The 27,705-nt window shown below is 33.0% G+C and overlaps 2 protein-coding genes across 2 annotated transcripts in view; both read right to left on the bottom strand.

Annotated features, from left to right (window-relative positions):
- Positions 1-5,360, bottom strand: part of LOC133185712 (DNA polymerase delta catalytic subunit-like) — a 134,252-nt gene extending 128,892 nt beyond the window's left edge. The window contains exon 1 of the mRNA XM_061321022.1: positions 5,350-5,360. The gene's annotated coding sequence lies outside the window, so the exon portion shown is untranslated. The remainder of the gene's footprint in view (positions 1-5,349) is intronic.
- LOC133195001 (uncharacterized) lies at positions 1,987-22,097 on the bottom strand. Its single transcript, XM_061330893.1, has 8 exons — positions 21,853-22,097; positions 15,423-15,925; positions 13,390-13,541; positions 12,986-13,133; positions 9,419-9,552; positions 9,129-9,168; positions 8,440-8,599; positions 1,987-2,191 (listed from the first exon to the last, which is right to left on the bottom strand). Exons 1-8 carry the CDS (start codon positions 22,095-22,097, stop codon positions 1,996-1,998), a joined length of 1,578 nt encoding a protein of 525 aa, XP_061186877.1. The 3' UTR covers positions 1,987-1,995.
- Positions 22,098-27,705: the final 5,608 nt, after the last annotated feature.

The raw sequence follows: 27,705 nt of genomic DNA, 5'->3' as shown, positions 1-27,705 counted from the left end.
TTAAAGATCTATTAAACAAAATTCTGGTGTCCCTTAAGGGCAACTCGTCCAGATGTACTATTGATTGTTTAATACATGAATCGTTTTAAACATTTCAAAAAATATTTTTCATAATTTCTTCTTAAAAATATTTTTTTAATGAATGACTTTGAAAAAATAGCGTTTTTTGGTCTTAAACATCGCAAATGTAAACAGACCCCACTTCTGTTAACAGTGATGAGTTACTTAATTTAATTATTAATTCAAATATAATTTAAATTATTATTAAAATGCTATGTAATGAAACTGTAAACTATAGATAATTCATTGCAAAGTTGAAGAGTAATAAATATGGATTTAATGTACAATGATATAATTTTAATATTAGACATGCCAAGATCAAGACTCAGAAATCTTTAAACAAGTAAAATTAAATTTTAAAGTAGAAATAATGAAAATTTGTTTCGAATCTCCGAAACGCTTCTATCTTGTGGTGTTGGGGTGAACTGGGGGGGTGGGGGTGGGGTTATAACAAATTGCTTTCTTTCAAGTCTTATTTATATGCCGTGTACTTGCCCCAGCATATTTTGGCATTAAGTGTTGCATTGTATCATGTATTGTATTGTTTTAAAGAAAACAATTTTTACCATTTTCTAGTAAATGGGGGGGGGGGGGGTAGGAAGGGTAGTCCAATCTCGATTTTTGGTTACTAGTACTTTTCTATAGATTAATAACTCTGAAAATTATAGGAGTGGTAAAAATTTATTGATTTCAATTTCATTTGTATTTAAAATTGTACTCAAAACAGTGATCGAGAGTAGCGAGCCTTTTCTTATAATTACATTGTATAACACCCTAAGAAAATGGTCGAACCTTAGAAATGTGCATTTTTATAGTCCGCTTTATATGTTTATTGTGATTTGGTAAAATATGAAATCTTCTTAGATAAGGGAAAAAAGGAGTCCGCATATTGCTGAAATTGAAAGAAAAAATTATATGAATGAAAAAAAAATACGAAAATATTTTGATTATATACATGTTACTGAATTGGCATGATTTGTCTCTAATATTCTGTAAACATCAATGAAATGATTAGGCCTATGTGAGCGACAACCCCAAATCAAACCTATGTGAGCGACAACCTTTTTAAAATTTTAATTGTTTGCCCAACAGTTGCATGTTAATTTTAGAGGAAAATAATCATACGTTCAAGGTAATTGTATTTATAACTAAAATCTCGATAAATATTTTGAACATAATTCTGAATAACTATGCTATCACCTGCATTTGTCAAAAACGGCACGTTATTGTTGGCGATAACCTCACATCTTTTCAAGTTTGCCAGGGGTTGTTACGATAAATACTGGCTTTTTCAGTCATTTAAATATGTTAACACATCTCATAAAGTAGTTGAAGTACTTTGCCTGAAATTATTTTGACCTCTTCACTGAAAATTAGATAAATTGAAAGAAAAACTTACCTCGAGGCGCTCGAAAAGTCCGCCATTGAAAACTTAAGCGATAACCCTATATGACGTAGTTTCTCCGCCCTGTTTTTATATCACAACACCCTTTGGTCTTAAAAAACCCAGAGGAGGTCAAGTTCAGAAATATATATTGCATAATATAGTTTTCAGATAATAATTTTAGTTTTTCTGTATGCTTTTGCCAGGAAACATTTGGGCATGAATTTCTTAAAAAGACTCCTATTGACTTTAAGGTCAAAAGCTGAAAGGTCAAGGCTGGCCTTTTTTTCTTTTTCCATCAGCCACAATTTTTCCCAGTTCTTCCACCCTCTTCTTTTTTCCTTGAGCAGGGGACACAATTTCCCTCTCTCAACATGTCTTATTATTCATGAAAAAATAATGCAAATTTATTTTATTATAAAGACCTAATACATATGTACTGTATAATAAAACAAAATGTATGGAGATTTTGCTTTGAAAAAAATCGATTAAGTTTGGTTGTCAGTTTTGAAATATTTTGAGTTTATTAAGCTGGATATCTCAAGAATATTTCAATTGATATTAGATGAAGAGGTGCTGTAGAAATATTTAGCCTCGGGGACTATTTTCGAGTTGCAGCCGTCTGCTGTGCAGCAGAAATGACACGTGTACTGTCCTGGTAAAGCGCCCTCTGCATACTTCAGACAGCGGTCCTGGTCAGAAGTCTGGGCCAACCACTCGTTCCTACAGGTCAGCTCGTCCACACATCTGGTCAATTAACAAAATCAAAGTACAGAATGTACTCCTGGGAGTAAAATTTTCAAATTAAAGAAAAAAATAATAATTTCACTGTTTTTTTTTTCTTACAACAAAAATATTCAGTTAAATTATACTGCAATGATGTCCCTTCATTACTTGATTAATGTTTTACATGTACATGTATTTACTTTATAAACCGTGTACATTTATATTTTGAGGGTTATTTTGAAAGTATTACAGAGGGTCGGGAATGCTCTGCTCTCAGTCTTAACCTTTATCCCTTCTAATCAGCAATGAAGTCGTCCATTCAGTGATAAACATGAAAGCCGCCGCGTTTTTCTTTTTCTTTACCCCGAACTTTAACCTAAAACTCTATTAATTTAAGCAACATATAATACCCCTATTTTAAATATTTCCTACACACAACTAAATGAAAAATACGGTGGCTGGTAGAGGACATGATATACGATTTTTTTTTTATTTTATTAATTCGTGGCCACGAAATAAAAATTCGTTTCCGTGAAATAAAAATCGTGACCATGAAATGAAATGCGCGCAAACAAAATTAAATTCCTGGCCATGAAATAACTTTATTTATTACATTTTCAACAGTGAAATATTGTAATCTATTAATTGAATAAAAGTGATATTCACTCATAGTGTGAAAGGATACCAAACTGATATTCTCTCACAGTGTGAGAGAATATCAAAGTAATTAAATATTAATTTCTGAACTGTCATAAGATAGAGAAAGTAACTAAACCATCTTGATAGAGACTAAAACTGCCAATTTCTTCCCAAATTTGTCGCTAAAATCCATGTTGCAATTTTTTCAATCTCACAATTGCTAAGCTATGACGTCTCCACCGCTCAACTATGATGTCAGCCTTAAGAAAAGACAGAGGCAAAAGGAAAATTAAAGAAAATGTAATAAACAGAAAATCCAATGTTTTGTAGTTGGATATGGAATTTATTTCACTCGTGAGACAGAATTTTTTTTTATTTTCACTCGTGCTTCGCACTCGTGAAAACATAAAAAAATCCTGTCCCACTCATGAAATAAATTCCATATCCAACTACAAAACATTGAATATCCTCTATATATTTTGTATATAACATAAAAGTATAGATTTGGTCTGTTCTCGCTAACTCTACGTGCAAATTACAGGGGCAGCATTTTATAAGGAACATTCTTTACAAGTGCATACAACATATATTCCATACTGTTCATTAATCTTAATACACTTAAAAAACTGCTCAGTCAGCAAGGGCCCCGAAGAGGGAATCTAAGAGAAATCTAAGGGTGCAGCTTAAAAGATGAGAATTTGAGCCAAGAAAAAATTTAAAATGAAATTTTAAAATATACGAAGACTCTGAAACATTAACTGTATTTATAGTGGACATACTTCCTAAATGACAAATGAGATTATCCAACTACCTTTAGAAATTAATAATATCCTTGTAATTGTATAAGGGAGTAAAAAACATCATATCATATAATAATTCAAATAAATGTATAATTAAAATGAAGCATGCATTCCATAAAATGCCAGCAACATCACCCAGGCTTGACCTTAAATTCAAAACAAACATCACTTAGAAACAGAGGTTTTAGATAATCCTAATATGACAGATAAAGATAAGGTACTGGATTTTCTACAGCAGGCAAGATAATTATTCCCAGGGGATTAATTGTACTGTTGTCTCATCCTTTAATTTTAAGTTTACAACCTCTTATTTTAAGTTACAATAAGAACATTTTCAGCAATGATAGAATAAGGCTTTTAATACTGTTCCTATGAATAGTTTCCTTGAATATTCACAAGGCAACAATAAAAAATGACATTTTTAACTCCTTTTTTTTAATGAATTCCCCATGAAAACTATATTCTAATAAAATGTGTATTTTATCCAGAATAAAGTATGGGCTTCATAAAAATCCACCCTTCTGTGAATGCAAACATCATCCATGATTGACCTTATTTTCAACATAAACATCACTTGCAGACAGAGGTGTCAATTAATCTTGATGTGACAGATAGAGATCAGGCTCTGCATACTCTACAACAGATGAGTTAATAAATCACATGGGACTCATTGTAGTTTTCATAGTATACAAGAGGAACATTTTAAGTAGTTACCTCTCTTTGCACATTCATTCTTACATTAAATTAGGAATCTATCCCACCACACCGGCCCCAAACTGGATGACACACAGAATCAAAATTAGTATCAAAATACTGTAAGTCTTACTGCCTATTCAACCATCATACCAAATTTGAACTTGATAGGACAACCCAGAAAATTTGCGGACGTAAGAGTGACAGACAGACAGCTAGACAGACAGACAGAGTGATTACTATAGGGCACCCACAAAGCATTGACCCTAAATTGTTAGATACAGACAGCAGTTATTATAAATGTTACACTATATTGAATATTGATACCCCTGATGTTTGCACACTTTATACCAGAGAAGTAATTTTAACCTTATAAAGGGTGTATTCCTTGTAACAAAAGATTTGACATATAGGAGAGAACAATTTTCCGGAAAAAGTCACATTTAAAAATCAATGTTCTTTAGTTGTTTTCTATCGTATATTTGTTTAAATTTTTCAAATTTGCATTTTGAACCTAAATATTTTTATTTGCAACTTTGAAATTAACCTCCAAAGTTGATCAAAACAGTATTTTGTCCGTTAAAGCACTAATTTTTGCGTGAATTTTGGCATAGAAGTCCTTCAGGACAGGCCTGCCCCTGAATTAAATTATGAAATTTTGATAGATTTTGATCTAAGGAATAATTTAAAAGAATATTTTTTTAGGGGCACCCCTGCCCTAGGGTTGAAATTCGTAAAAAACCTACAAAAAATGCGAAAACCTATTTCTATCATACTGGTTTTTACCTATGATACGTCTTCATAGTCAGTATAGCTCAGAAGATAGACCGCAGACTCTATTTTAGTGTCCTGGTTCGAATCCACCTGTTGGCATACTTTTATTTTTCAAAATTTCACCTGTATAAAAACAAATTTAATTTTTTTTATACAGGCTTTTGCATTTTACTTCTATTTTCTTCATTAAATGTATGTTTGCTGTTGATATAAAACACATTTATGGAAATGCAGATCATAAATTCTCTTTAACTAAACGCAATCAACCGGAACTATACCTCAGTGTAAGCACACTTTGTCCGAGGACACGAATCATTCACTTTGTGTTACTCGATACTGCAGGTGTATTTACAGATACATCCTTTGTTTGAGGGTCCTACTAGATTCCTGGGTAATGGCAACGGGACATAAAACCTTAACCGACCTTACCACGTTCTTTTCTAATCTGTAAACCTTCCTCCTGCATTTTTGGCATAACATGTCACCAATGCACACAATTTTCCCGAAAAATGAACTGCATCTTCTCTGTATAGCGCAGTATCTCTCCCACTGGAACAACAGTACTACCCAGAGATGTTCTTGAAAGACAAACGCAGCAATTTTACGGCTCGGCATGATTTTTTTTTTTCGTGACACCGAGGTAGGGTCATATGAACACACAGTTGACTACAACTAAAACGATACATGAGAAACAAGAAAATAAACGCATGTGGCCTAAAGTCAGCGCCCGGGACGGATATCGATAAGCTTTTTCTAAAGACTGAAACCAATATCGGCCCTATAGGTTTGTTTGTTTGTATGTTGTTTAACGTCCCTCTCGAGAATTTTCCACTCATATGGAGACGCCACCATTTGCCAGTGGAGAGCTGCACATTTTTGTCCTATACTCGGCACTTACAGCCATTGAGCAGTGAGGGATCTTTTTCGTGCCAGCACCTACTGCGACAAGGGACCTCGGTTTATACGAAGGACCGGTCTCCACGTCCCACAGTTGGATTCGAACCCGCGACGTAAGGATCAACTCCTTACTCCGCGACTCTAGAGGTCCTATAGGTCAACACATATATTTATCTAGAAGTGATCCTTTAATGTTTTTGTTTTATTATTACATAACTACTGATTGATGTAGTTTTTGCCGCAATGGTTCATAGAACATATATAATGAATAGATACATGATGAAATACTGTGACTTTGATGCAAGTGATCTATTGATATGGTGTTGGATTCAACAATATATCTTTAGTTTACACATTTCTAGAAATATGTATTGATTAAATACTAATCCAAGAATGATATTTGTTTTGTACAAAACTGGTTTGTTCACAGTGGTTATTTTAAAAGTATTAAAATGCTTTCTTTGGTTGTAAGTATGGGAATTAATGTTGCAGCTGCTGCAGATAAAAATGCATTAATTCCCGTACTAACAAACAAAGAAAGACATTTTATTGTTTATATTTATATATCTGTACAAATATTCATCTAAAGTAGGATTAAACATAGTTTAAATATTTACATCATCGTGCGTTTAATTGATGGAAGAACCACTGCTCCAGAAAATCTTTAGAGGTGATATGTTTACCGGTATTCACTGACTGATAAACGACAATGGTTTTCTTAAAGACCCAATTTTTTTACCGTACGGTTACCTGAGAAGAGGGAGTGGTCTTATTAGTACAGATGTTATTTACCTGGAGTGCCCTAATACTCAAGATGCCAAAAATTCATATACACATTGCATTATACAGGAAGTCTTTATGGTGATCATGGCCAACATTACACACGTTTCTTGTCTAATTCTGAGTGAAACAGTGATGAAACCAAATAATGCTTTTGCACGAACTTGATAATCTCAACATTTTCATCGAAAATTTTGATAAAAAAAATATCATGAATAAAGAAATATCCTTTTACTAAAAATTATATTAAAAAACTAGATTGTAAGCTACAAAGCAATCATATCAATGATTTTTTAATTGTCAGTAAAAAATAATTACAAGGTATATTGTACGTGTAAATATTGAAAAAAAGTTCCATTTCTCTTCAGTACATTAACAATCTAGAAATTATTGATTTCCCTGGCCGACACTGGTGCCCATGATGTTCATTTACGAATAAGGAATTTAGAGGAAATTCGAACTATGATTTTGACATTTCTTCCACTACGTGGTGAAGAATTATTGCCAATTTTTGTAATCTAAATTTCTTAAATAAAATAAATGCCATCCGAAGATAGTGCAATTTAAAAATAATCCCCAATTTATTGTACACGAAATACAATATTTACGTAACGTGTACTATTTGTGAGTTTTTTTTAAACATCTGCTTTTACAGATAAAACCTGTGATAATTTAAAAGGAATCTTCATAATTTTCAAACTTATTTCATGCCATCAGTGTCTAATTATCTTCTGTCAATTATTTTATTCCATTTTGTGTTGATTCATTTTATTGGGGGGGGGGGGGGTCGCTATATTGTTACTGAATTGAGTTTCTGTGGACCCAAGCGACAAATCAAGCGGGGCACAGGAAAGAGGTTGTCGCGTAGTCAGGTAATTGTTATCGAAACATCCAATATCAGAACATCAGGTAGCACCGGTAGCTGGCCTGTCAATCAGATAAGTAGCTATTGTTTTATTTATGATTGACAGGCGGTATATTATTGATCTTGAACCAGGTAGATTTTGGGGGCGTTAACACAAAATTGGGTGTTTAAGAAATAAAAGAGAAAATATTCAGTGAATGTAAATGTAAAGCTGCTAAAATGTCTAACATGCTTTTATGCATCAGATTTTTATCAGATTAGTATAATTTATTTTTATATCAAACAAAACCTTTTTTTTTGTCTGGCTAGAATTTAAGAGTTCCAAATGTTGATAAGTACATATTATACGTACAATGCATCAAGGAAAACATCTTTGTTATTGCTATTTTTAAAAATCTTTTTGATTGCTGTAAACGCACAAAGTTGGAAAGACAGTGCTGAACACGTTTCATATCTACGATACACACACAATGTATACAAGAAAAAATTCGTGGCCTCGAATTAATAAAAAAAATTCTCGTCCCATGTCCTATACCAGCCACCGTACATAACATAATATTAGATAATTTTTAATTTTTTGGAGTATGCATTTAACCCATACCAAATCATAGCGCGGTTATTGCGTGATGGCCTAGGGAAATTGAACATGTATAGGAGTAAAGTATTTATTCACCTAACTAAGTAGAAAAACCGTGTTGTAATGCTTTGTTATAGGTATAATATAAATTAAAACTACGAAACTTTTTCCTCTGATTTCCACTAGTGGACCCTACTGTATTAACACCAAGAATGAAGAAAAATTGTGATTAAAAATCCCAGACCTTTTGTAGATGGCGACACTGTCGTCAGCTCCTTGAACGACATCCGTCATACAGTAACTTCCGTGGCTGCATGGCGAAGGACTGCCCATATATACTTTTCTTAAATCGCAAGGAAAATTAGAATTTCTGTCTCCACACTGATGACAAGATATTGGCGCAGCTGCAACGTCAAGGAGGCAGAAAAGAGTGTTTGAAAGAGGATGCGCTTGTTAAGGTGAGTGCTCAAAAACTTGTGCTTTATCTCCGTATTAAAATTGCTCAAGGTGCCAATTTTTGATGTCTGAGTGACCTAATGTGAAGGTTCTGTAATATTGGTCTTTTTATTTTGACCTCAGTAGAAATGTCCCTCCTTTTTATAGTTAAATAATAGCAAGTGTTAAAGTTTTGAATTTTTTTACTCTCAGAGCCAAGATATTCATGTGTATCTTGATTTATCTACATAAAAACAGTTTGAATGACGCGATGTCCACAGACATTGAAGTTCACAAGAGTATCATTTTTTTTTCGAAGTACTCCCAAAACGTTCCAAAGAAACAGGTAACCAAACAAAAAGTACCAAGGACTTGCTTTTGATTTACAATTACGGTGACAAAGTAATGATTATTTGGAATTGTAATTATTAACTTTATTCATATACCTATATGTGGTGGCAAGTGTTTGGAATTGTAATAATATATACATATACTTACCTGTAGTGGTAGGTGTCGTGGGTGGTGGAGTTGTGGTGACCTAATTAAGATGAAATATTACTTATTGTATGACAAGGTACTGAATACATTAAAGCTGTTCTAAATAGAGGGCGAATATAAAACTTTTCAGTGTGCTTTCTTTTTTAAAATAAGTACCTGGTATCTATTTTGAAATGCCTGTAAGTGTCAGTAAATAACCTATTTACAAACCAATAACATCGACAACTGGTGTATTAATAAAAAAAAATCGAAGGTATTTTGTCATATTTTCAAACAAATTTCAACTATACCCTCTCTGGACTACAGAAACACTTGCTACTAGCACAGTCTATATGGTCAATAGGACAAGGCATCTGCCACGTGGGAAAAATCATAAATGTGTTTCCCTGATTGCAGTCGTCTCTGGAATTACAGGCAGCAGCCGCTAAAAAGAACAATAACGGGTATTACAGGTTTGTATTAATACAGCTGTCACCATATGTTCTGTCATATCTACTTGCATGTTTGGGAACAGTTAATCCAAATTTACACTGAACATCCGCGAAAAAATAGTGTTACAAAAATAAGTGTATTTGGGCCAAACAAGTTTTTTACTTTGATTTTTTTTTTCAATATAAATTAAATACAACGGTTCTTTTCCTTTAGTAACATTCATTAAATCTAATAAATGTTACAAGAAATTATGTATCTTTGTTATGTCATTCGAAATTTGTACAAATTTAAGTTTTCATTAAATCACACAAAACATGATAAGTGTAATTTGTGGAAAAATTTAAAAGATTTTATATAAGTTGGCAATATACATTTAGATGATCATGCTTTTTTTTTCTTCAAATTTCAAATCCTAAAAGGAAAATTTTGCATATTTAACTTATCAGGATTTATTTAAACCACATAAAATCCCCCAGAATGAATGAATTTGGGCAATTGTTTAAAACAAACATACGTACAAACAGACAAGGACAACTCTTCTTGAGTCTCAATCACAAAAGCTTAAAGGTACTTGGTAGCAAAAGCTTAAGTAAATGACCCGAAATATATTCCTCTATCCCTCATTTTTAAATTACCTACATATGTAGTCATAGGTTAGTCTGTATTGGGAGTTCACTTTGTGATGATCGATAGTATTATCGTGTTGTAAATTTTGAATTTACAAGGTGGAGTAAATGCAAAACATACAAGTTATCATATTGTAAATTTTGCATTTACCTCCACCTAGTAAATAAAAAAAACACACAGGAGAGTATCAGGAGATAAAATATTTCCAGTGCTTAAATAGAAGTATTTTAGTTCACTATAAATAAAGAAAACAATCGTTTTATCTTCATCTTATTTTCTGCTTTAGTCAGATAAAATGACACAGATCGACAATCTTGTTGTTAATGAAATACGTATCGATTCTTTGTTCGGAGTTGCAATAATGTCTTTCAATAATATTCATGATAATCAACTAAGGCAATCCAAAGGGTATATCTAGTAAATCTGAAATTCTACTTGAAAATTAGAAGATCTAAGAAATAATTTGTGTGTCTAAAATACATTTTTTTTTTACGAATTAGGGTGTAATGAATTTAGATGATTAAAATCCATTTTATTAAGAATTAAGATGTTATGAATTTAGATATACATATATGGATATTTTTATTTGCCAATGTTTTGTCAAAAATAACTATTATGGCTACTTCAAAATTGCCAATTATAATATGCGTTCTTTACGCTGTCAGATTCCAGGGTGCGGTCTTTCAGCCCCTTTTGTCTCATGAGTGATTGCATACATCTATGTAGTACATAAGACTTGGTATCGCTAGAATGAAACAAGGGAATAAAGTGCTAAAAAATCCTTAATCTGATCATCTATAAAACGTTGTTCATATATAGAATCTGAATCAACATTCTCCCGGTTCAGTATGTATTCTAGTTTAGTCATTGTTTGGGCATGTTGTCACTAGAATGAAATATGAAGATAACGAACAGTCTACGTTGGAACAATACAAATTGGGAGCAGAGCATCCCCTGTCGACCTGTCACACCCTCCGTTTGCTCCTTATCATCATCGAGCAAACGGAAAAATTCGTAGACAATTCAGTTTGAAAAATAATGCCTAACAATTTGTATGAAAAACGTCAGTCAATATTCGACTTAACGATAGACTGTATTTGGTAATAAGGTACATTTTCAATGAATTTTTCAATGTCTTTAATAATGAACCTTTTTGAGATATTTGTCCTGATTACTGAACACACGGCATTTGAAGCATCATAAATGATATGTATTACTCGAATTCAATATTTACCAGTCCACAAGTTTGGTCAGTTAGGATATATGTATTGTATATAGTAATATTCCAGTAAATGCAGAATCCAAAGCAAAGTAGACATCCTTGGTACTATCGTTAATGCAAGGTTGGTCATTGTAAGACTTATTTGTATCCAATTTGAAATCGATCTGCAACTTTAACTTGAACATCCGGTAAATATAAGTCATAGACAGCAGCCAAATTATTTTTAAAAGTCTGCATCCTTTTTTTAACATTATCAATACAATTATATTCAACCATAGCGATATATAGATATTTGGGAATGAAAATACTCAGGAATCTTTTATCTGTTCGCTTAACTCCAAAAATAGGTCATATATAAAATCCTAGTCATGACTGGTGCTATGCAGACCGATTTTTTGTTTGTTTAACTTTTCGAAAATTTTTCATTCATATTGAGAAGCCACCACTTGCCGATGGAGGACTGCAAATTTATACCTGGACTCGGCACTTAGGGTCTTTGAGCAGCAAGGGATCTTATTCGTGCCAGCACCTACTGCGACACTGGACCTCTGCTTATACGTCTTATCCGAAGGACCTATCTCCACGTCCCGCAGTGGGATTCGAACCCGAGATACCACATCTATGCAAGATTGTTTGAAAATCCAGAAAATTAAGGTCAAATGTAGAATCAAAATAATGATTTTTAGTATACATCATTGTCATCATCCATGCAAATTAAACATAAAAATTAGAGCTCCTGGAGATCTGGAAAAACATTAAATCACTTATCTAGGAGCAAGTCTTAGCTTGTCTTAGATCTTAGTATAATCAATTTCTGAGAGAAATACATATACTAAATTTTCAAAAAACATTGTCAAGCCTTCAATTAAAAGGAACTTTCAACTAATCCTTTTTGCTTCCTTAGGAGATCACGGTTTCAAAACCTCACATTAATGTTTCCAGTTTGTTTTTTTTCCTCCAGAACACAAAATGTAATTCATAATAAGCAAAAGATAAATACCAGTGGTTGTAGGAGGTGAAGCCGTCGATTCATTGTGTGCTGATAATAAAAAAATGAACATTTATGAAACATCAAACTACAAACATTTTATTATTTTTTCATCTTGCTACTGTTTATGATCGTTTGTTGCGACTTAGGTCGCTCAAGTCCCTTATCAGTTTCTGCCCGTCGTTGTACATCATGCACAGGGTTTTCTTAATTTCGACGTCTTCTAAAGAATCTTTGTGGCAATATGAAAAATATGAACAAAAATACCTCAAAACGTTCCATTAATGATAACTTAATAACTAGGATTCAACAACAAATTATACCATATTTTTTCCAATGATTGTAATGATAATAAGTTATTATCAATAACACCTGCATTTTTTTTGAAGAAAAAAAATTTCTTCATTTTCAATGAGGCCGAAGAAGGCAAAGATCAGTCCCAAAAAAGCAGAATCGAAACTCAAGAGCATGTATACATTTTCTTTTGCAAGTCAAGGCAATTCGAGCTTTCTTGAGTAGATGTTGGATAAAAAAAAGTCACCTCTCGCGGTTGACAGCACTGAAGCTATACCTGAACTAGAATTATACCTGTTGGAGAAGCTGAAAAATTCGCAAAAGTTGTTTCCGAAGTTTCTAAACTTGTAGTTGTTGGTAATACCGAAGGAGTTGTAAAGCTCACATTAGAAGAATTCGATGTGTAACCTAGTGTGGTGGTCGTAGGAGGTGGTGAGGGTGTCTGAAAGGATTTCTAATACTATGGAACACAAGATCGAATATGATGGAATTATTTTATTTTACTGATGAATTAGAACCATGAAGATACTGGTCCTCTCCCTCTTAAAGATCAATGTATCAAACTGCAATATTTCAACGGTATTTCCTTTGTAGAAGTATATGACTTTATTCTAAATGGGATTGTAATTTTCTGAAATCAAACTTGAAATAGGTTTTTTTTAATGCTATAATCTCAAAGCTACATAAGTAGTGGTTACCTTCCAGAAAATACACTGACATCTGCCATCAACACATAAAGGATAGAGATTTTCCTCTGCACAGTTTCTATAGTCCGTAGTTCCATTCTTCACTTCTAACACCGTGTTGGCTGTTGTACATGTATCATTCAGACCCAGGTTGGAGTCGCATGCTGCAATGAAGTTGAATCTTCAGCGATATCCCAAATAATATTTTAATAAACTGTTCTGCAGTTATTGAATTTCATTGAAGCATTAGGAATCTAATAGGTGAACCATCATATTTTTCTTTTTAAAGCAAAATATTTATTTCTTCATTCTAGGACCATGGCAGTTGATATCTAGCTTAGAAACAAATCTTATCTCCAAAATAGTTCATTAAGATGGAACGCCAAATTAACATAACGAAGCCGAGTCTTATTCCAGTGCGCATGACTTTGCGCAGCTTTTTAGTTTCATGCAGTCGTATCTGCAACATAACACCTATCCAAGTAATGTAATTGTAACACAAAATGAACATTATCTGTAACGTTTATGGGTCTTAAAATGTGCTTTTAAGACAATATTTAGGAATAAATGCTGAAATGGCTTTCACGACGTCACTGTTTTCCGGTTCTGTAAGCAATGCATGACGCTGAAGAATGACGCTTGACTCGCTTGAGTATTCAAGACGTCCATGGACATTTTATTAAACACTGTTGACAGAACATCAAAAGAAACATACCAGCAATCTAAACGTTGTTATTTTTTACCAAAATAATTCATCTGTGCCGATATATACAAAATGTATGCCGCAATATGGCAAATTCAGAGGTATTGGGCATTGGGAAAAGATAAACTTTGTAATAATTCCTAGACCAAACCAGATGGTCAACTTTTTGATATTTCACAATTTGGTGACTTTTTACAATAACTTTCATGTATTTGACTGAAAACGAAATCCCTAGGACAGAAATAAAAAAAATATGGGGAAAAATGTGATAATTTGGCGCTTTTCCAACAAATTCCTATAGGGTCCAATAGTAAAATTTGACAACTTTTAAGATGATCCTCTTAGAAATCGGGATGGTAAACATTTGATATTTTTATCTTAGAATAATTAATATAATAGTAAAAATTCATTCAAGAAAATTTATCAAAATATCTAGGGTAGAAATAATTAGACTCGGCCTCGTTAAATTCAAATATCTGTATCTATCTTAGAATAGTTGAACCTGTCTTCAAATCAATAGCACCTATCTCCAAATAAATTGAATATATGCATGTTAATACGATCATACCTATCTTTAATTCATTTGTAAAATTGATTTGAAGATACTAATAGATAGAATTGAAGATAGGTATATTACCAAAAATTAAGGATAGGTATATAATTGATTTAAAGAAAGGAAACAAAAGAAACCTATAAGTATAATAATTGATTTGTTCTTTAAATCCTTTGTGGAGATGTTTTAATTCACCTATCGTTAATTGAATTGCATATATTAAATTAATTGTACCTATTTTCAAATAATTTAAAGATAGGTACATTAATATTTTAATTGAATTTATCTGTAATTGGATTATACATGTACATACTAGTTATAATTCAATTACCGATAGGTGTAATTCATTTTTACCCACGTTCAATTCAATCAGTTAAAGATAGGTATAATTATAATATTTACATCTCCTTTCATTCCTGTAGACCTATTTTTATTTACTGATATCTATCTTCAATTCTTTTTAAGATAGGTTCGGTTACTTGAAGATAAGTACAAGTATTTGAAGATAAGTACAAATATTTGAAGATAAGAGAAAACATTTGAATATATGTTAATATGGCGTGCCATGGGTACTAAACTGCTCCTCGCGAAGTTTATGCCATTTGTGACATTTTATCAGTTATGCATATACATGTAAAATCAAATACCATTTAGAATTTCTTTATACATGTATAATCACTAAAATAAGGTTGAAATATTGCTGACCGATGGCATACATACACACCATAAAATTGGTATATTCTTGAACATTCATGAAAAGAGAAGATTGTTTAGCAAAATAAAACTTACATGGGTTGAGTTGACACTTGCACATCCCATGGACGCAGACTTTTACTTGATACTGGTTGCAACTGAGATGCTTGCAGGTCGATGTGTCGCTTCCACCACAGAAATCAGGAATGGCTAAACACTGACAAGTATGATTTACACAGACATTGACTTCTCCTCGGGAAGCATCACATGTCTTATGACCACAGTCAGCATCATTTTGTTGACAATAATCTAGCGGTTTACAAGTGCAGGTTCGTCCTTCGCAAAACTTTTTCTCTCCAGATCTGCATTTCAAATGAAAGCACTTACTGACGTCATGTTCGCTGCAGGTATCAGGTACATATGCGCAATGACAGTGATTTGAACTATTGCATTTGGCGGTAAATCCTGCTGTACACGTGGCGTCCAGGTACATACAGTAGAAATGGTTTCCCTTTGGACAGTAGTCGTGTGATTCACAGAGACATTGTCCATCAACACAGAACCCTTTCTCGCGACAGTTTTTACATTCCGAGTCGCGACTGCAAAAACATTCACATCTGTCGTTACTATTACATCTCTTAGATTCATTATGTGGACAGTGGAAATTTTTTAGGCAGTAGAACTTGTTGCCGCCTGGACAGTAATTGTTTGATTCGCAGACGCATTGTTCATTGATACAAAATCCTTGTTCTGGACAATTGTGACAATGAGAGTCAAGACTGCAATAGCACTCACATTTATTATGGCCATTGCACCTCGTACGTTCATTATGTGGACACTGCAGAGGGCTACATGGGTAATCAGTGTGGTCACAGTAATCCGCCGGATAACATACACAACCATGATTATTATTATGGGGATCATGATTCACACATTGGTATTTTCCGGAGGAACATATATGATGACAGTGTTCTACAGCAAAATAAAATACATGACTGTGTAAGTTGATCAATTTTAAAATTATATGAAATACAGCATGGACAAGCGAGTAGTTCTTGGAAACTGTTTTTTTTTTTTTTGTTTTTTTTTTTCTTTTTTCTTTTTCTTTTCTTTTTTTTTTTTTTTTGTCATTGCCATTAATTAACTCAATTTTTTTAATACAAAAAAAAAAAGGATTTATTTTGTAAATTAAAGGGATTCTTCATTTTCCTTGATTTTTCATGCATTTGTTTTACCGTATATTTTAGTGACTGTTTGGTCTGCGTATTTCAATATAAAATGTTTGATTTTTTTTTTTTTTTTTGAATTCTTTTTTAATTTGCAATTTTAACCTAATTCTGTAAAGTCTGCAAGAATTGGACATCCGAAGATTACCTTTGTCAAGGTATGTCAGGATGAATATTGGCAAAAAGGTGAGTATTTTTCTTTAAATGAGGTAAAAACGGAGCATACTGTTGAAATAAACATCATAGTGATGAACCCTTAAAACTCTTTTTAAAAAGCATAAATGCTGACCAAAAGTTCTCTAACAAAAAATTGCTTAACTATAGTTTATAGATATCCATATAGTTTTCTACAGTTAAATTTAGTGCCAGAGTTTTTTTCCATGGTAAATAAAAGGTTTTTGATTTATCGAAACTCATCGAACTCGTACATGTAGCCCTTGGATCAAGGGACAGGTGAGCTAACCATTGCTACGCATTCCGATACAAACGTGTATGTAAATTAAATTTTTTTCGTAGTAATCGCAATTCCTTATTTTTAATAGCAAATGAAATTTTAAGTTTTTTTCCCTGGTTAGTCAAAATTCCTTTTCTATAAAATTCAGGTTGTTATATATCTATACAAATTTCATTTCCCAAAGCACCATATTTTACATGAAAATATGGAGATATTATTTCCAGTGAACTCAGTAAACTTTTAAAAGATAAAAGAATAAAGTTTCATCAAGGCATCAATTAACTTTCAAAGTATCATTTTGGTAAACTAAAGCAGTTTTATACTATAAATAACCATAATCTTTTTTTCTTTCTTTCTTTGCTATAGAATTCTTTACCAGAAGGTTTTCTGTAAAGAAAATATTTCTTAGTTCACTTGAGTCAAATGCTAACAAAGAATGAACGGTGTAAATCTGGCTGTTTGGCTGTCTACATGTATGTCTCTCAGTGTCTTTCTGTTAGTCTGACATTGTAGACTTTTTTTGCTGTAAAGTTGTACAAGATGATATACGGAAAGTCTTGAGAACACGCTCATGCACATGTTTTGTAATTTGATTGGCTGAAACTTTTAATGGCTATAACTTTCTTAGTTTTCTACAAAACAGGATGGAAATTAAAATATAGATAGGTATAATAGGTTTCTACATTATACTCTATCAAAATTGAATATAAGAACATTCATGCACATGTGCTGAAATTTGATTGGCTAATACTTTTTAGCCCTTGGTGTATCTCTCGTACTTTACAATATTTAAGACATGGGTTTAAATTATAAGATACTATAAGTATAAATATGCGAGAAATCTAGAAAATACACGACAGCACATGTGTGGGAATCTGATTGGCTAAGATTGTAGGTATTTATACTTTTCTTAGTTTTTTTAACGAAAGAAGACGAATTTCAGAGTATATATGAAAATAAATAATACAAGTGTCTACAATATGGAATCATCAGAAATCTGAAATGAGTACGAGGACATGCATACACGTGTGCTGAATTCTAATTAGTTAATATTCAGGTTGCTTTAACATTCCATGTTTTCAGTGAAATTAATTCTTTGAAATTTAAAATGTAGACCAAATTTATTGGGGCATACTCTTGGATAAATATGGAAATTTTCGAAAACTCGTGCGTTAAATTGTTAAATTGTCATATTTGATTTGGATTATATTATCCTTGGCTTAGTGGGATTAATTATTGAATAATCTCTAAATTTTAAGATTCACTTACACAAATTATATATATAACGATTCAAAAATAAAGAAAATATTATCTAACCTTTTAAAGTTTAGTATGATGATTGTGGGCAGTACTTAGCAGAAGAATTTTCACTACACTATGCAGCTTTACATAGTGCTTTGTTTGCAATGTTTTTCATTGAAGAAACATCTTTGAACCCCACCCCCCTTTCAAAGTTTGTATGTGAACTTAAATCTGATTGGGCTATGCATTTTGCTTTATGTGCGTTATTTCCCCAAATGATTTAGAAAATAAGATAAAAAAATCTATAATACAAACATTTTGCCTAATTTAATGAAGCTTATAGGGAATGGGACACCAAAAGGGAAAAGGAGAATAGTTGCCCGCGTGGCCCAGTGGTTAGAGCGTCTGCTCTAGAGTTTTCCTTACGCCGCGGGTTCGAATCCCACTATCCATGGCACTATGGGACGTGGAAACCGGTCCTTCGGATGAGACCGTGTAAACCGAGGTCCGGGGTCGCAGTAGGTGCTGGCACGAAAAAGATCCCTCACTGCTCAATGACCCTAGCTGAGTGCCGAGCATACATGTAGGTCAAAATTTGCAGCTCTCCATCGGCAAGTGGTGGCGTCTCCATATGAAAGAAAAATTCTCGAGAGGGTCGTTAAACAACAACAACAAAAAAAAAAAAAAAACAAAAGTGAGTAGGGGGTGTTTGGGGGAAATCTGTAACGGTCTCCGTTACAATCAGAACTACCAGTGTAGTTTGTTTTGGTTTAATTTAATTTTTGTTATTGATGAAAATTAAATTCCTATTACCCAATGATGTTTGGTGACACGTCTGTTTGAAATTGTGGTTTTAAGAAGAAGAAAAAAATCGAAAATACGATAAAAAAAAAAAAAAACGCACAACGCTCGGAGTCGACAAACGAAAACGGATACATTGTAGCAAAAGGTTGCTATTGTCTGAATTGCGCGATGTACGTAAATATCTAAGGTTTGTGTTAACAGGTAACACTCTAACGTGTGATGGAAGTCCAAACCTCGATGGCTACGCCAAAGTCTGATGGCCTGTGACAACCTCAGAAGGTTTTACTCGCCAAAGGCTGTTGATTTTTGTGCATTCGTGAAAGTCCAATGGTGCGAAAAAAACTTTTATGACGTCATAGTACTACTTTTTCAAAGTGCGATGCCACACAACGCCAAGGTCCGATGGTTTTTAAAAATGAATACAAGTTAGGACTGATGCAAAGCATGAAATTGGCCGCAAAAATAAGAACATTAAAGAAACTTCACAAGAAAATCTCCAAGGAAATTACAGAATTTTAAGGTAGAAAAAGCATATAAAGATTTTTATTTCAAAACTCTATATACAGAGCTTTAAAATAATCAGAAATTGCAAGATAAAACAGAAATGGTACCTACTACTTCAAATTTTAGTGCGTTTGCTGACCAAAATAGAATTAATATAAAGTGTAGAAAAAAATATATCGTTATGTCATTCTTAGGCGTCCGTATCGTCACCAAACCATCAGGGCAGACCATCGGACTTTGGTTTTTGGCGCGACCATCAGACATTGGGGTCCTTCATATAAAATACAATGTATATCAAGTATGAAACTTGTTATTTCCTGGGTGTAAAAAAAAAGTTATCTAACATCTATTTCAAACCAATAATTGAACCACACTCACGGTCATGGCAAAGGCAGTGAACGACTGTCAAACCTACAAGATAAAGATTATAACCGTACATGTACATTCAGGTTAACTGGTTTGCATGATTTAATTACCAGGATATGAATATGTAAAACTAAGAGAAAGTATTTCTAATGCTCAAAATTAATTTAGATTTGTATCATCATAACACCATAGCTGTGAATAAATTTATTTTGGTGTTTTTTCTGCTATAATTGATCCTACTTTGTCTAATGTATGCATTTTCGTGAGGAAAATGATTATATACTTATGTACATATTGATTCATGTATACGAGTTACACTTCAAACCTATGAACTGGTAATTCTCGGTAATAAACAAAACAAGATAAAAGATAAAAGCTTCATCGCTTATTCCATGATAAATAACTTTGTTGCAACAGTAACACAGTCGAAAGACACAAGTTCGAATAATTCATTTAACAGAGTGTGAATTAGTCAGGGACTGCAAATCTTTACATGTAAGAAATTCCATACATCTACATGAATAAAATATTCAAAACGTGGTCACAAAAACCTCAACACGATTTGTCAAACTGATATTTAAATACTACTGTGGTTTCATCATTATTCGTTGAACACCAATTTTCGTGGATTTCGTTGTTGAGTCGATCCACGGAATCAAATGTTCATCGAAGTTTGGTGCCTCCAATTTGATTTATGATAAACCTTTGAAAAGCTTATTTCGATTTTCCTTAATAAATACGACCCCCCCCCCTTTTCCCTCAACAATTTGACTCTATAAACGTATTTTATCATTTTAAGAATATTTAAGAAAAAAATAAGAAATACTATAAGATAATTATCTTGCAGTTTTGAGTCAAGATGTTTAAATATTCTGCACGCAGATAAACAAACAACACGTAGATATGTCAACGCGGTGTATATACCAATCAACGGTGTTACCCCCAAAAGGATGATAATCAGGTGTAAATAATATGTAAAATTTGTTATTCTCAAAAATTCTAACGGTCCAATATGAATTATCAACTGCACAATAAGAACGGGTACATGTATATTGCAGAAGTCCTGCCATTTCGCAGACGGTATTTGGAATTCCTCGCCCTTTATTGTTATACCATGTATACTACATTGTAAACGATTGAAGATTTTTTAAAATACAGATGAGTAAGACTTAAATAATAAATTAAAGAGTTTTCACCTTTTATTATTTGCTTTTAAATATTAACGTACTCTTAACATTGTAAATGTCGTGAAGGTTCCCGCTGAAGCAAATGGAGAGAGAAAAAATGAAAAGGTGACAATTTTTTGGTACGACCATTATCGACGAATTTACATATCCTCGAAACTGTGATTTTTACTAAATCCATGAAAATTGATGCCCACGAATATTAATGAAACCACAGTATATAATGTAATTTTTTGACTTGTTTTCAAAACGAATATATATACAAACTTCAAAGTTATGTGATCACTAGGCTCGGGATACAAGCACAGAATCCCATCCACTTGTCATTTTGGTGATTTACTAGTATATCCTGCCAATTAAGTATTAAAACAGAAAAATGTTCAATAATAATTGTGAAATCTTGCAAACAAAATCCAGTATTGCATTGATTAAAAAAAAAGTTCGCACGCTTTAAAGACCCAATGAAAATTACGAAATCAAAGAGGGCAGACAGCATCAGCAGTTTTCAGAAATAACACGCGTATTTTTGCCAGCATTTTTTCGTTTTTGGTCGACATGATTTAATGTACCATAGGCCGCCATGTTTTCTATTGTTTTAACTATGGGTTATCTACACCATAACCCATGGGCGGAGGATTCATAACCTATAGGCGGGACCTTGAATTGCATAGAATTTAATCAATTAAATTTTATTTAAAATCTTTAATAACATTCCACGTACATGTACATTGTCGTTATCGTAAAACTTTCCAAATCGATCGTCCGAATGGTCCAACTGCTGTATAACATTCTCGGGTGTAACCGGCTCCTGGGTCAAATTAAAATCCGTTTGAGTAAGAGATAAATCCCCAATACCATCAAACACGTTTACTTCGTCTATCAACTGGCCTATCTGTGAGAGAGTTTGATCATCGACAGAATTGTCCCATTCAAAATTTTGCGACAGTTCAAGAAAATCGAGATCCATGCTCATTGCGTTGTGTTTGTCCATTTTCGCTTTTTGATTGCAAGTGCGCAAAATGCGCAATAAAATGTAATATATATGTACAGTGTATAGCGCGTGCCATTATAATTATGTCAGGTGACAAACCATATTAGGAAATTTATTTGCAACTTATACATCATCTCTCTGCGATACTAGGAAATCTGAGAGTGCTATGGTACATGTGACTTACCGTATAAGTTTTTATTGGTTTTCTCTAGATACCCTATAGAGAGGTTAAAAGGTCACGAGAAGGCTGCTGCGCCTTCTCGTGACCTTTTAACCTCTCTATAGGGTATCTAGAGAAAGCCAATAAAAACTTATACGGTAACTACTACTAAACATTTAAATCATAACACTGCTGTTAATTAAATTCAAATTGATAGAACCGTTGAACTTGATGAGATCACAACCAAATGTTCTAACGGAGTAATATCAGATTATACATGTATATTATATCTTCCGAAAACGATTTACCAATCACAAATAGTCTGTGAATCTCTGAAATTTTACCTTTTTGCATGTGAACTTAATGATAAGAATACTAATAGACCTCACGGACATTGAATATATAACAGTTTCGAAAATAGAATATCGTTATATAAGTAAATATTTCTTGGTTGTTAATGACTTATTTTAATAATTTATACCTCGTCAACTCTTCAAGTTTCTGTAAACTTTTTGCAAATAATTTCAAACTTTTTATCCTGCAACTTAAATTTACAGAATATATTTTGATAATTAAAAATAAATCTTATCATATGCTATCATCCTCTAAAGGCTTATATCAGAATTTATGGATATAGCTTCAGAGTCATGTCTTCAATAAGTTTTTTAAGGACACATTTAATATTTATTCACGCAAGTGAATGGAATTGGGCAGCAGACACAGCCTATTTTAGCCCTTTCCCTACATCAAGGATATGTACGTGTAGGACAATATGAAAAACATTTTCCTGATTTCTAGTTCAAATTCATGGAAAAGTTAAATTTTGGAAATTTATTTGACTGAAAGAACACAAATTTCCTGCAGAAAATGGTTTAATAAAAATAAAATTAAGGAAATCTATAATGTCTTGTTTTCATTTGAACTAAAAAGCCGTTTTGTGTTTCAAGCTTATATCCATAACTATATACAAAATTTATTTGGATATTCTTTAACATGACTTTATGAGTTTATGTTCATTAATTTCTTAGTACTTATCTCATTGTTTATGAAAAATAATGGACTATTTACGATCTCTATACAATACTGTAAACTTGGATATTTATACGCGATAAAATCTTGCGATTTCCATGAAATAAAACGTTCGCTTGGGGTTTATTTTTGCAGAAGTTAAAAAAAAATACAAAATGTGTTCGTTCGTTGTGTAGTATGGTACCATTAGTTATATGAAACCGTTTGTATGGTTATAAATTTTGCAAAACTTTACTAATCGCAGAATTCGCAAAAAATTTCGGAATAATAATCAGATTTACAATTTGGGGGGAGGGGGAGAATTGTCTTATTTTTAATTAGCTTACCTATGAGTAAAACAAAGACACTTTTATAAATGCTCCACATTTTGAAGGCAGATCACGCCAGCTAATGACAGATAAGAAGACTGCGTGTCAAAGAATTAGGTCATTTTTTGTCCTTCCGGAAAAATAAAATGAACATGGCGATTTTATCCATGAATTTCTGCAATAATAAAACACAAAAAGAATATCCCTGAAATCCTTATCTACTCTGGAATACCCCAGATTTCTTGACAACTTTCATTGAAAACTGTTTTGCAATATTTTAGAAAACCAAAGAAAATAATACAAATTTCCAAGTTGTTGAATAAGTAACAGTGCAGTCATCAAGCAGGTCATAGCACTGACCAACTTCTCGATCACAGAAATACATTGCAATATCCTTTTTTTAAGAAATTGAAATGAAGTAAATCGAAAGATGAACAAGTAAATCTAAATATGAACAGTCATGTATGAAATAAATAAATTTCTCAATTACATACTTACATGATTAGTACTTTACTTTATTTTATTCTTATAAAAAAAAATAGACAAAAAATTAAGAAATATCTATTTGAGATTGATGATTCAAATTAATGAAAAAGTTTCAATTCACACCCAAAAAAATCTATCTACTCTTTTTTTTTTTAACATTATAACACAGATAGTTATCATTGAAAATCTCCTTTACTGTGTATTTGTAAAAGCAATTTAAGTTGCTTTATATGGAAGTATTGTTACTAAACGAAATACTTCTTGTGTTGCGTGCGTGGTCATATATATGACACAGTCATATATATATGGATCACTTTGTCTGGTGTCTGTTTGTCCGTCTGTCTGAGAGGGCCATGCACACACCTCATATTGCGTCATCGTGAAACTTGATAAAGTTAAACCTCTCAGGAAGATACAAACATCAGATGGATTTAGATTGTCAGTTCAAAATTGTCCATCAGATTGTTCCATGGTATTTTAGCTGTGTTTTCTCTAACTTGTTACTACTGTGTGTTCAGTACATAAGAGGAATCAGACAGTGGGTGTTCGTAATCAATTAATCCTCGTCGACCTCCCGTGTATGATATTTGTTGAAGAGGAGGGGTAATTTAGCGGTTCAACACTGCTATTATGGAGAAACCGCAACTCAATAAATAACAAAATCGGTACAATTTTATAATATAATTCAAAATCAAATATATAATACAGTGTTATACCGAATTGCAAAATTTCTTAATTTAAATTTTGAATAAACATATAGCGAATTATAGTTGCCTTAAAAGTTAATCAAATTTATTGCAAAGGTTGTCAGGGCGCTCATGGCAAATTTTTATCCCGGAAACCCGTTTTTAATACAATTTCATAATTCGTCGACTCTCTTGTTGTATACCCATGTGACATGGCAATGTGTTTTAAGTGTTTCAGAACTTCCATTTATTAAACTGCGATGGATGTAAAGCAACAATCAAACATTTATTAAACTTTTGTCCATAATTCAAATTTCATATTATTAAGTTCAATTCGTTTTACAATTTAAGTGTTTCAAATTCAATATATATTTGATCAAATCTGGAATCGTTATCTCTAACAACTTACATGAAGTGTTTCATTGGTTTATAGTGAATTGTTTTACAATGCTAGTGCTAGTCTTGGTAAACAGGAGTGCTATGTTGACTTGTCCTTAGATCAAAGAAATTATCTTAATACTTGGCCTTGTACAGAGATACATAGAGAGACGTACCGGTGATATAATCTACACTAAAACGTACCAATAATTGTATTGATTATCAAAATAATATGAAAAATCGACAGAGTAAATTTATTGGTACTTTGGTATAAAGGTAAGCAGCTTGCACCGTTGGGATGCATGATAGGCACGTCTGGAACTACGTATATGATGCATACATGTATATATCTTGCAAATTCAGAATCACACAGGCCCGTAGAACGCGGGGGGGGGGGGAGGGGGGGCAGGCCTCTCTTTTTTTCTGAGTATAGTACTTTGCTTTTAGATCCTGTTTGCCCCCCCCCCCCATTTTTTGTTGCTGTAAGGTCGAGCACTGGCAAATGCCAGGATCTGGACAGTTTGGGCAGTAAATTAGGGGTTTATTTTTCCTTGTCAGATTTTTTTTGGGAAGCTGCCCCCCTCCCCCACTTTTGAAATCATTGCTACGGGTCTGTCACAAGCTGTGACCACTCTGTCAACATGTATATGTCTTCAAAGACAAATATTAAGATCATTTGATTAACATCAAACTTGTGGTATTTGTTTCTCTATTTCCAAAATTGAACAAATCATGATAAGACAAGCTACCATCTATCAGTGAATTATTACTAATATGGCAGGAAAACGTAAATTAAGAAATTTCGATTATTTTACAAAGGGATTTTCCACCAATTTATAGGAACTGTCTCATTTAAAATACATGTGTTATATCATTCTAGAGAAATGTTCTTAGTTTAAAGATATGTTTCTACATGCAGTCATGCAGTGCTTTTATTTTTCATACAATATGATGAGAGGTAAATTCTTTTTGGACAAAGTACTACACTTTGTTCTTTATGCTCGTTTTTTCATGCCTGACATACTGGGTAAAATTGGTTTAAGTTCCTATTTGTGCAATTTAATTGCGAGTTTGTATCTTTTTTGTAAAAAAGCATTATAAAAATTACATTTAATTAACGACGTATATGGGAGAGGAGAAAAGGTAGGAAGCAGAAACCCTGGACTGCAAAACAAAACTAACGATTGCTCTACAAAAACACATCGGAATTGGAAATTTAAAAGTCATAATGCGTTTCTTTTATAATACTGAAAATTATATATGAACAAGAGGCCCATGGGCCATAACGCTCACCTGGGTCGCATTGGTCCTGCTGTTCTTCATCATAAGATGAAAAAAATCTTCACTTCTTCCAAATCCTTAAACCGTATGGTGACCCCATCCTGGCTGCAAGGGATAATGACATAACCTATAACCTGAATCCACAGATCCTGGGAACGCTTCATTATCAATATGACTATTATGGTCTTGCTGTTTTGCACAAGAAATAAACTTGCATTAATAGGTGAAAACTGCTTCTGATTTTACTCCTTCTCTAACCCCAACATCCATATATGTAATAAAATCAAATGCACACAATCTGGAAATGTTTCCGTAAAAATGCTATATTTTAAAAGAATTATATAAAATAAACTCATATATTTAATTTCCTTTTAGATTTTGGGCATCTTTTGTGACCCCAAGTTACCCCAAGGGACTATCATTTGACCAAACCTGAATCTGCACTACCTGAAGATGCTTGCATATTATTATCACTAGTAATGGCCCTTTTATTCTTGAGAAGATCATTTTCCCCTAATTATTCCTTTTTCATACTTTGATCCCATATTTGGGCCCTATCCTACCGCCGATGGCTAGGATTTGAACAAACTTGAATCTGCACTTCCTGGGGATGTTAGCAAATTTTATCTCCAATCATGGTCCTGCTGTTCTTGAGAAGAAACTTGTAAAACTTTGATCCCCTATTGGGGCCTCGTCCTACCCTCGAGGGTGATGATTTAAATAAACTTGAATCTACACTACCTGAGGATGCTTGAACCGTTGAACGTATTGTTAATCATGCTCACGCTGTTCTTAAGAAGATGATCTTTAAAGAAATGTCCTATATATTCCCATGTTAAACTTTGATCTCCTTTTGTGGCCCCACCCTACCCACAGGGGCTATAATTTGAACAAACTTGAATCTACACTACCTCAGACAGCTTTCACATTAGTTTCATCTTTTCTGAACAAGAACAAATTTTTTTTAAATCCCCTTGAAAGAGAATGTTGCCCTTCATTTGAACAAACAGAAATCCTTCATCCACGGATGCTTTTTGGCAAATTTGGTTGAAATTGGTCCGATGGTTCTGGATAAGAGGTTGAAAAAATGTGAAAAAGTTTACAGACGACACATCAAACAGACGCCGCACACTTTTTGAAAAAAAAAATCACTTGAGTCTTTGTCTATAGCGAATTGTTAAAAGATTATCAACTTCATCGTCACTGAAAGACAACAATCAAACTTTTCTTGTGGGAAATAAATCGTGACACCTTCATTATGGCCATATATCATTTCTGTA

Source organism: Saccostrea echinata, unplaced genomic scaffold (genome assembly GCF_033153115.1).
Source record: "Saccostrea echinata isolate AGI-Se365-2 ecotype Australia unplaced genomic scaffold, CSIRO_AGI_Sech_v1 ptg000001l, whole genome shotgun sequence".
Taxonomy (NCBI): domain Eukaryota; kingdom Metazoa; phylum Mollusca; class Bivalvia; order Ostreida; family Ostreidae; genus Saccostrea; species Saccostrea echinata.
This window is presented reverse-complemented; position numbering and strand designations above follow the sequence as displayed.

What these genes read in the sequence shown, in the direction of transcription:
- LOC133195001 (XM_061330893.1), bottom strand. Translation starts at nt 22,097, where the DNA reads ATGGACAAACACAACGCAATGAGCATGGATCTCGATTTTCTTGAACTG. An exon ending in GTTTCTGTAGTCCAGAGAGG is followed by an intron (nt 9,169 to 9,418) that starts GTATAGTTGAAA and finishes CATCTTAATTAG; the next exon opens with GTCACCACAACTCCACCACC. An exon ending in AGTGTCGCCATCTACAAAAG is followed by an intron (nt 2,192 to 8,439) that starts GTCTGGGATTTT and finishes TTAATTGACCAG; the next exon opens with ATGTGTGGACGAGCTGACCT.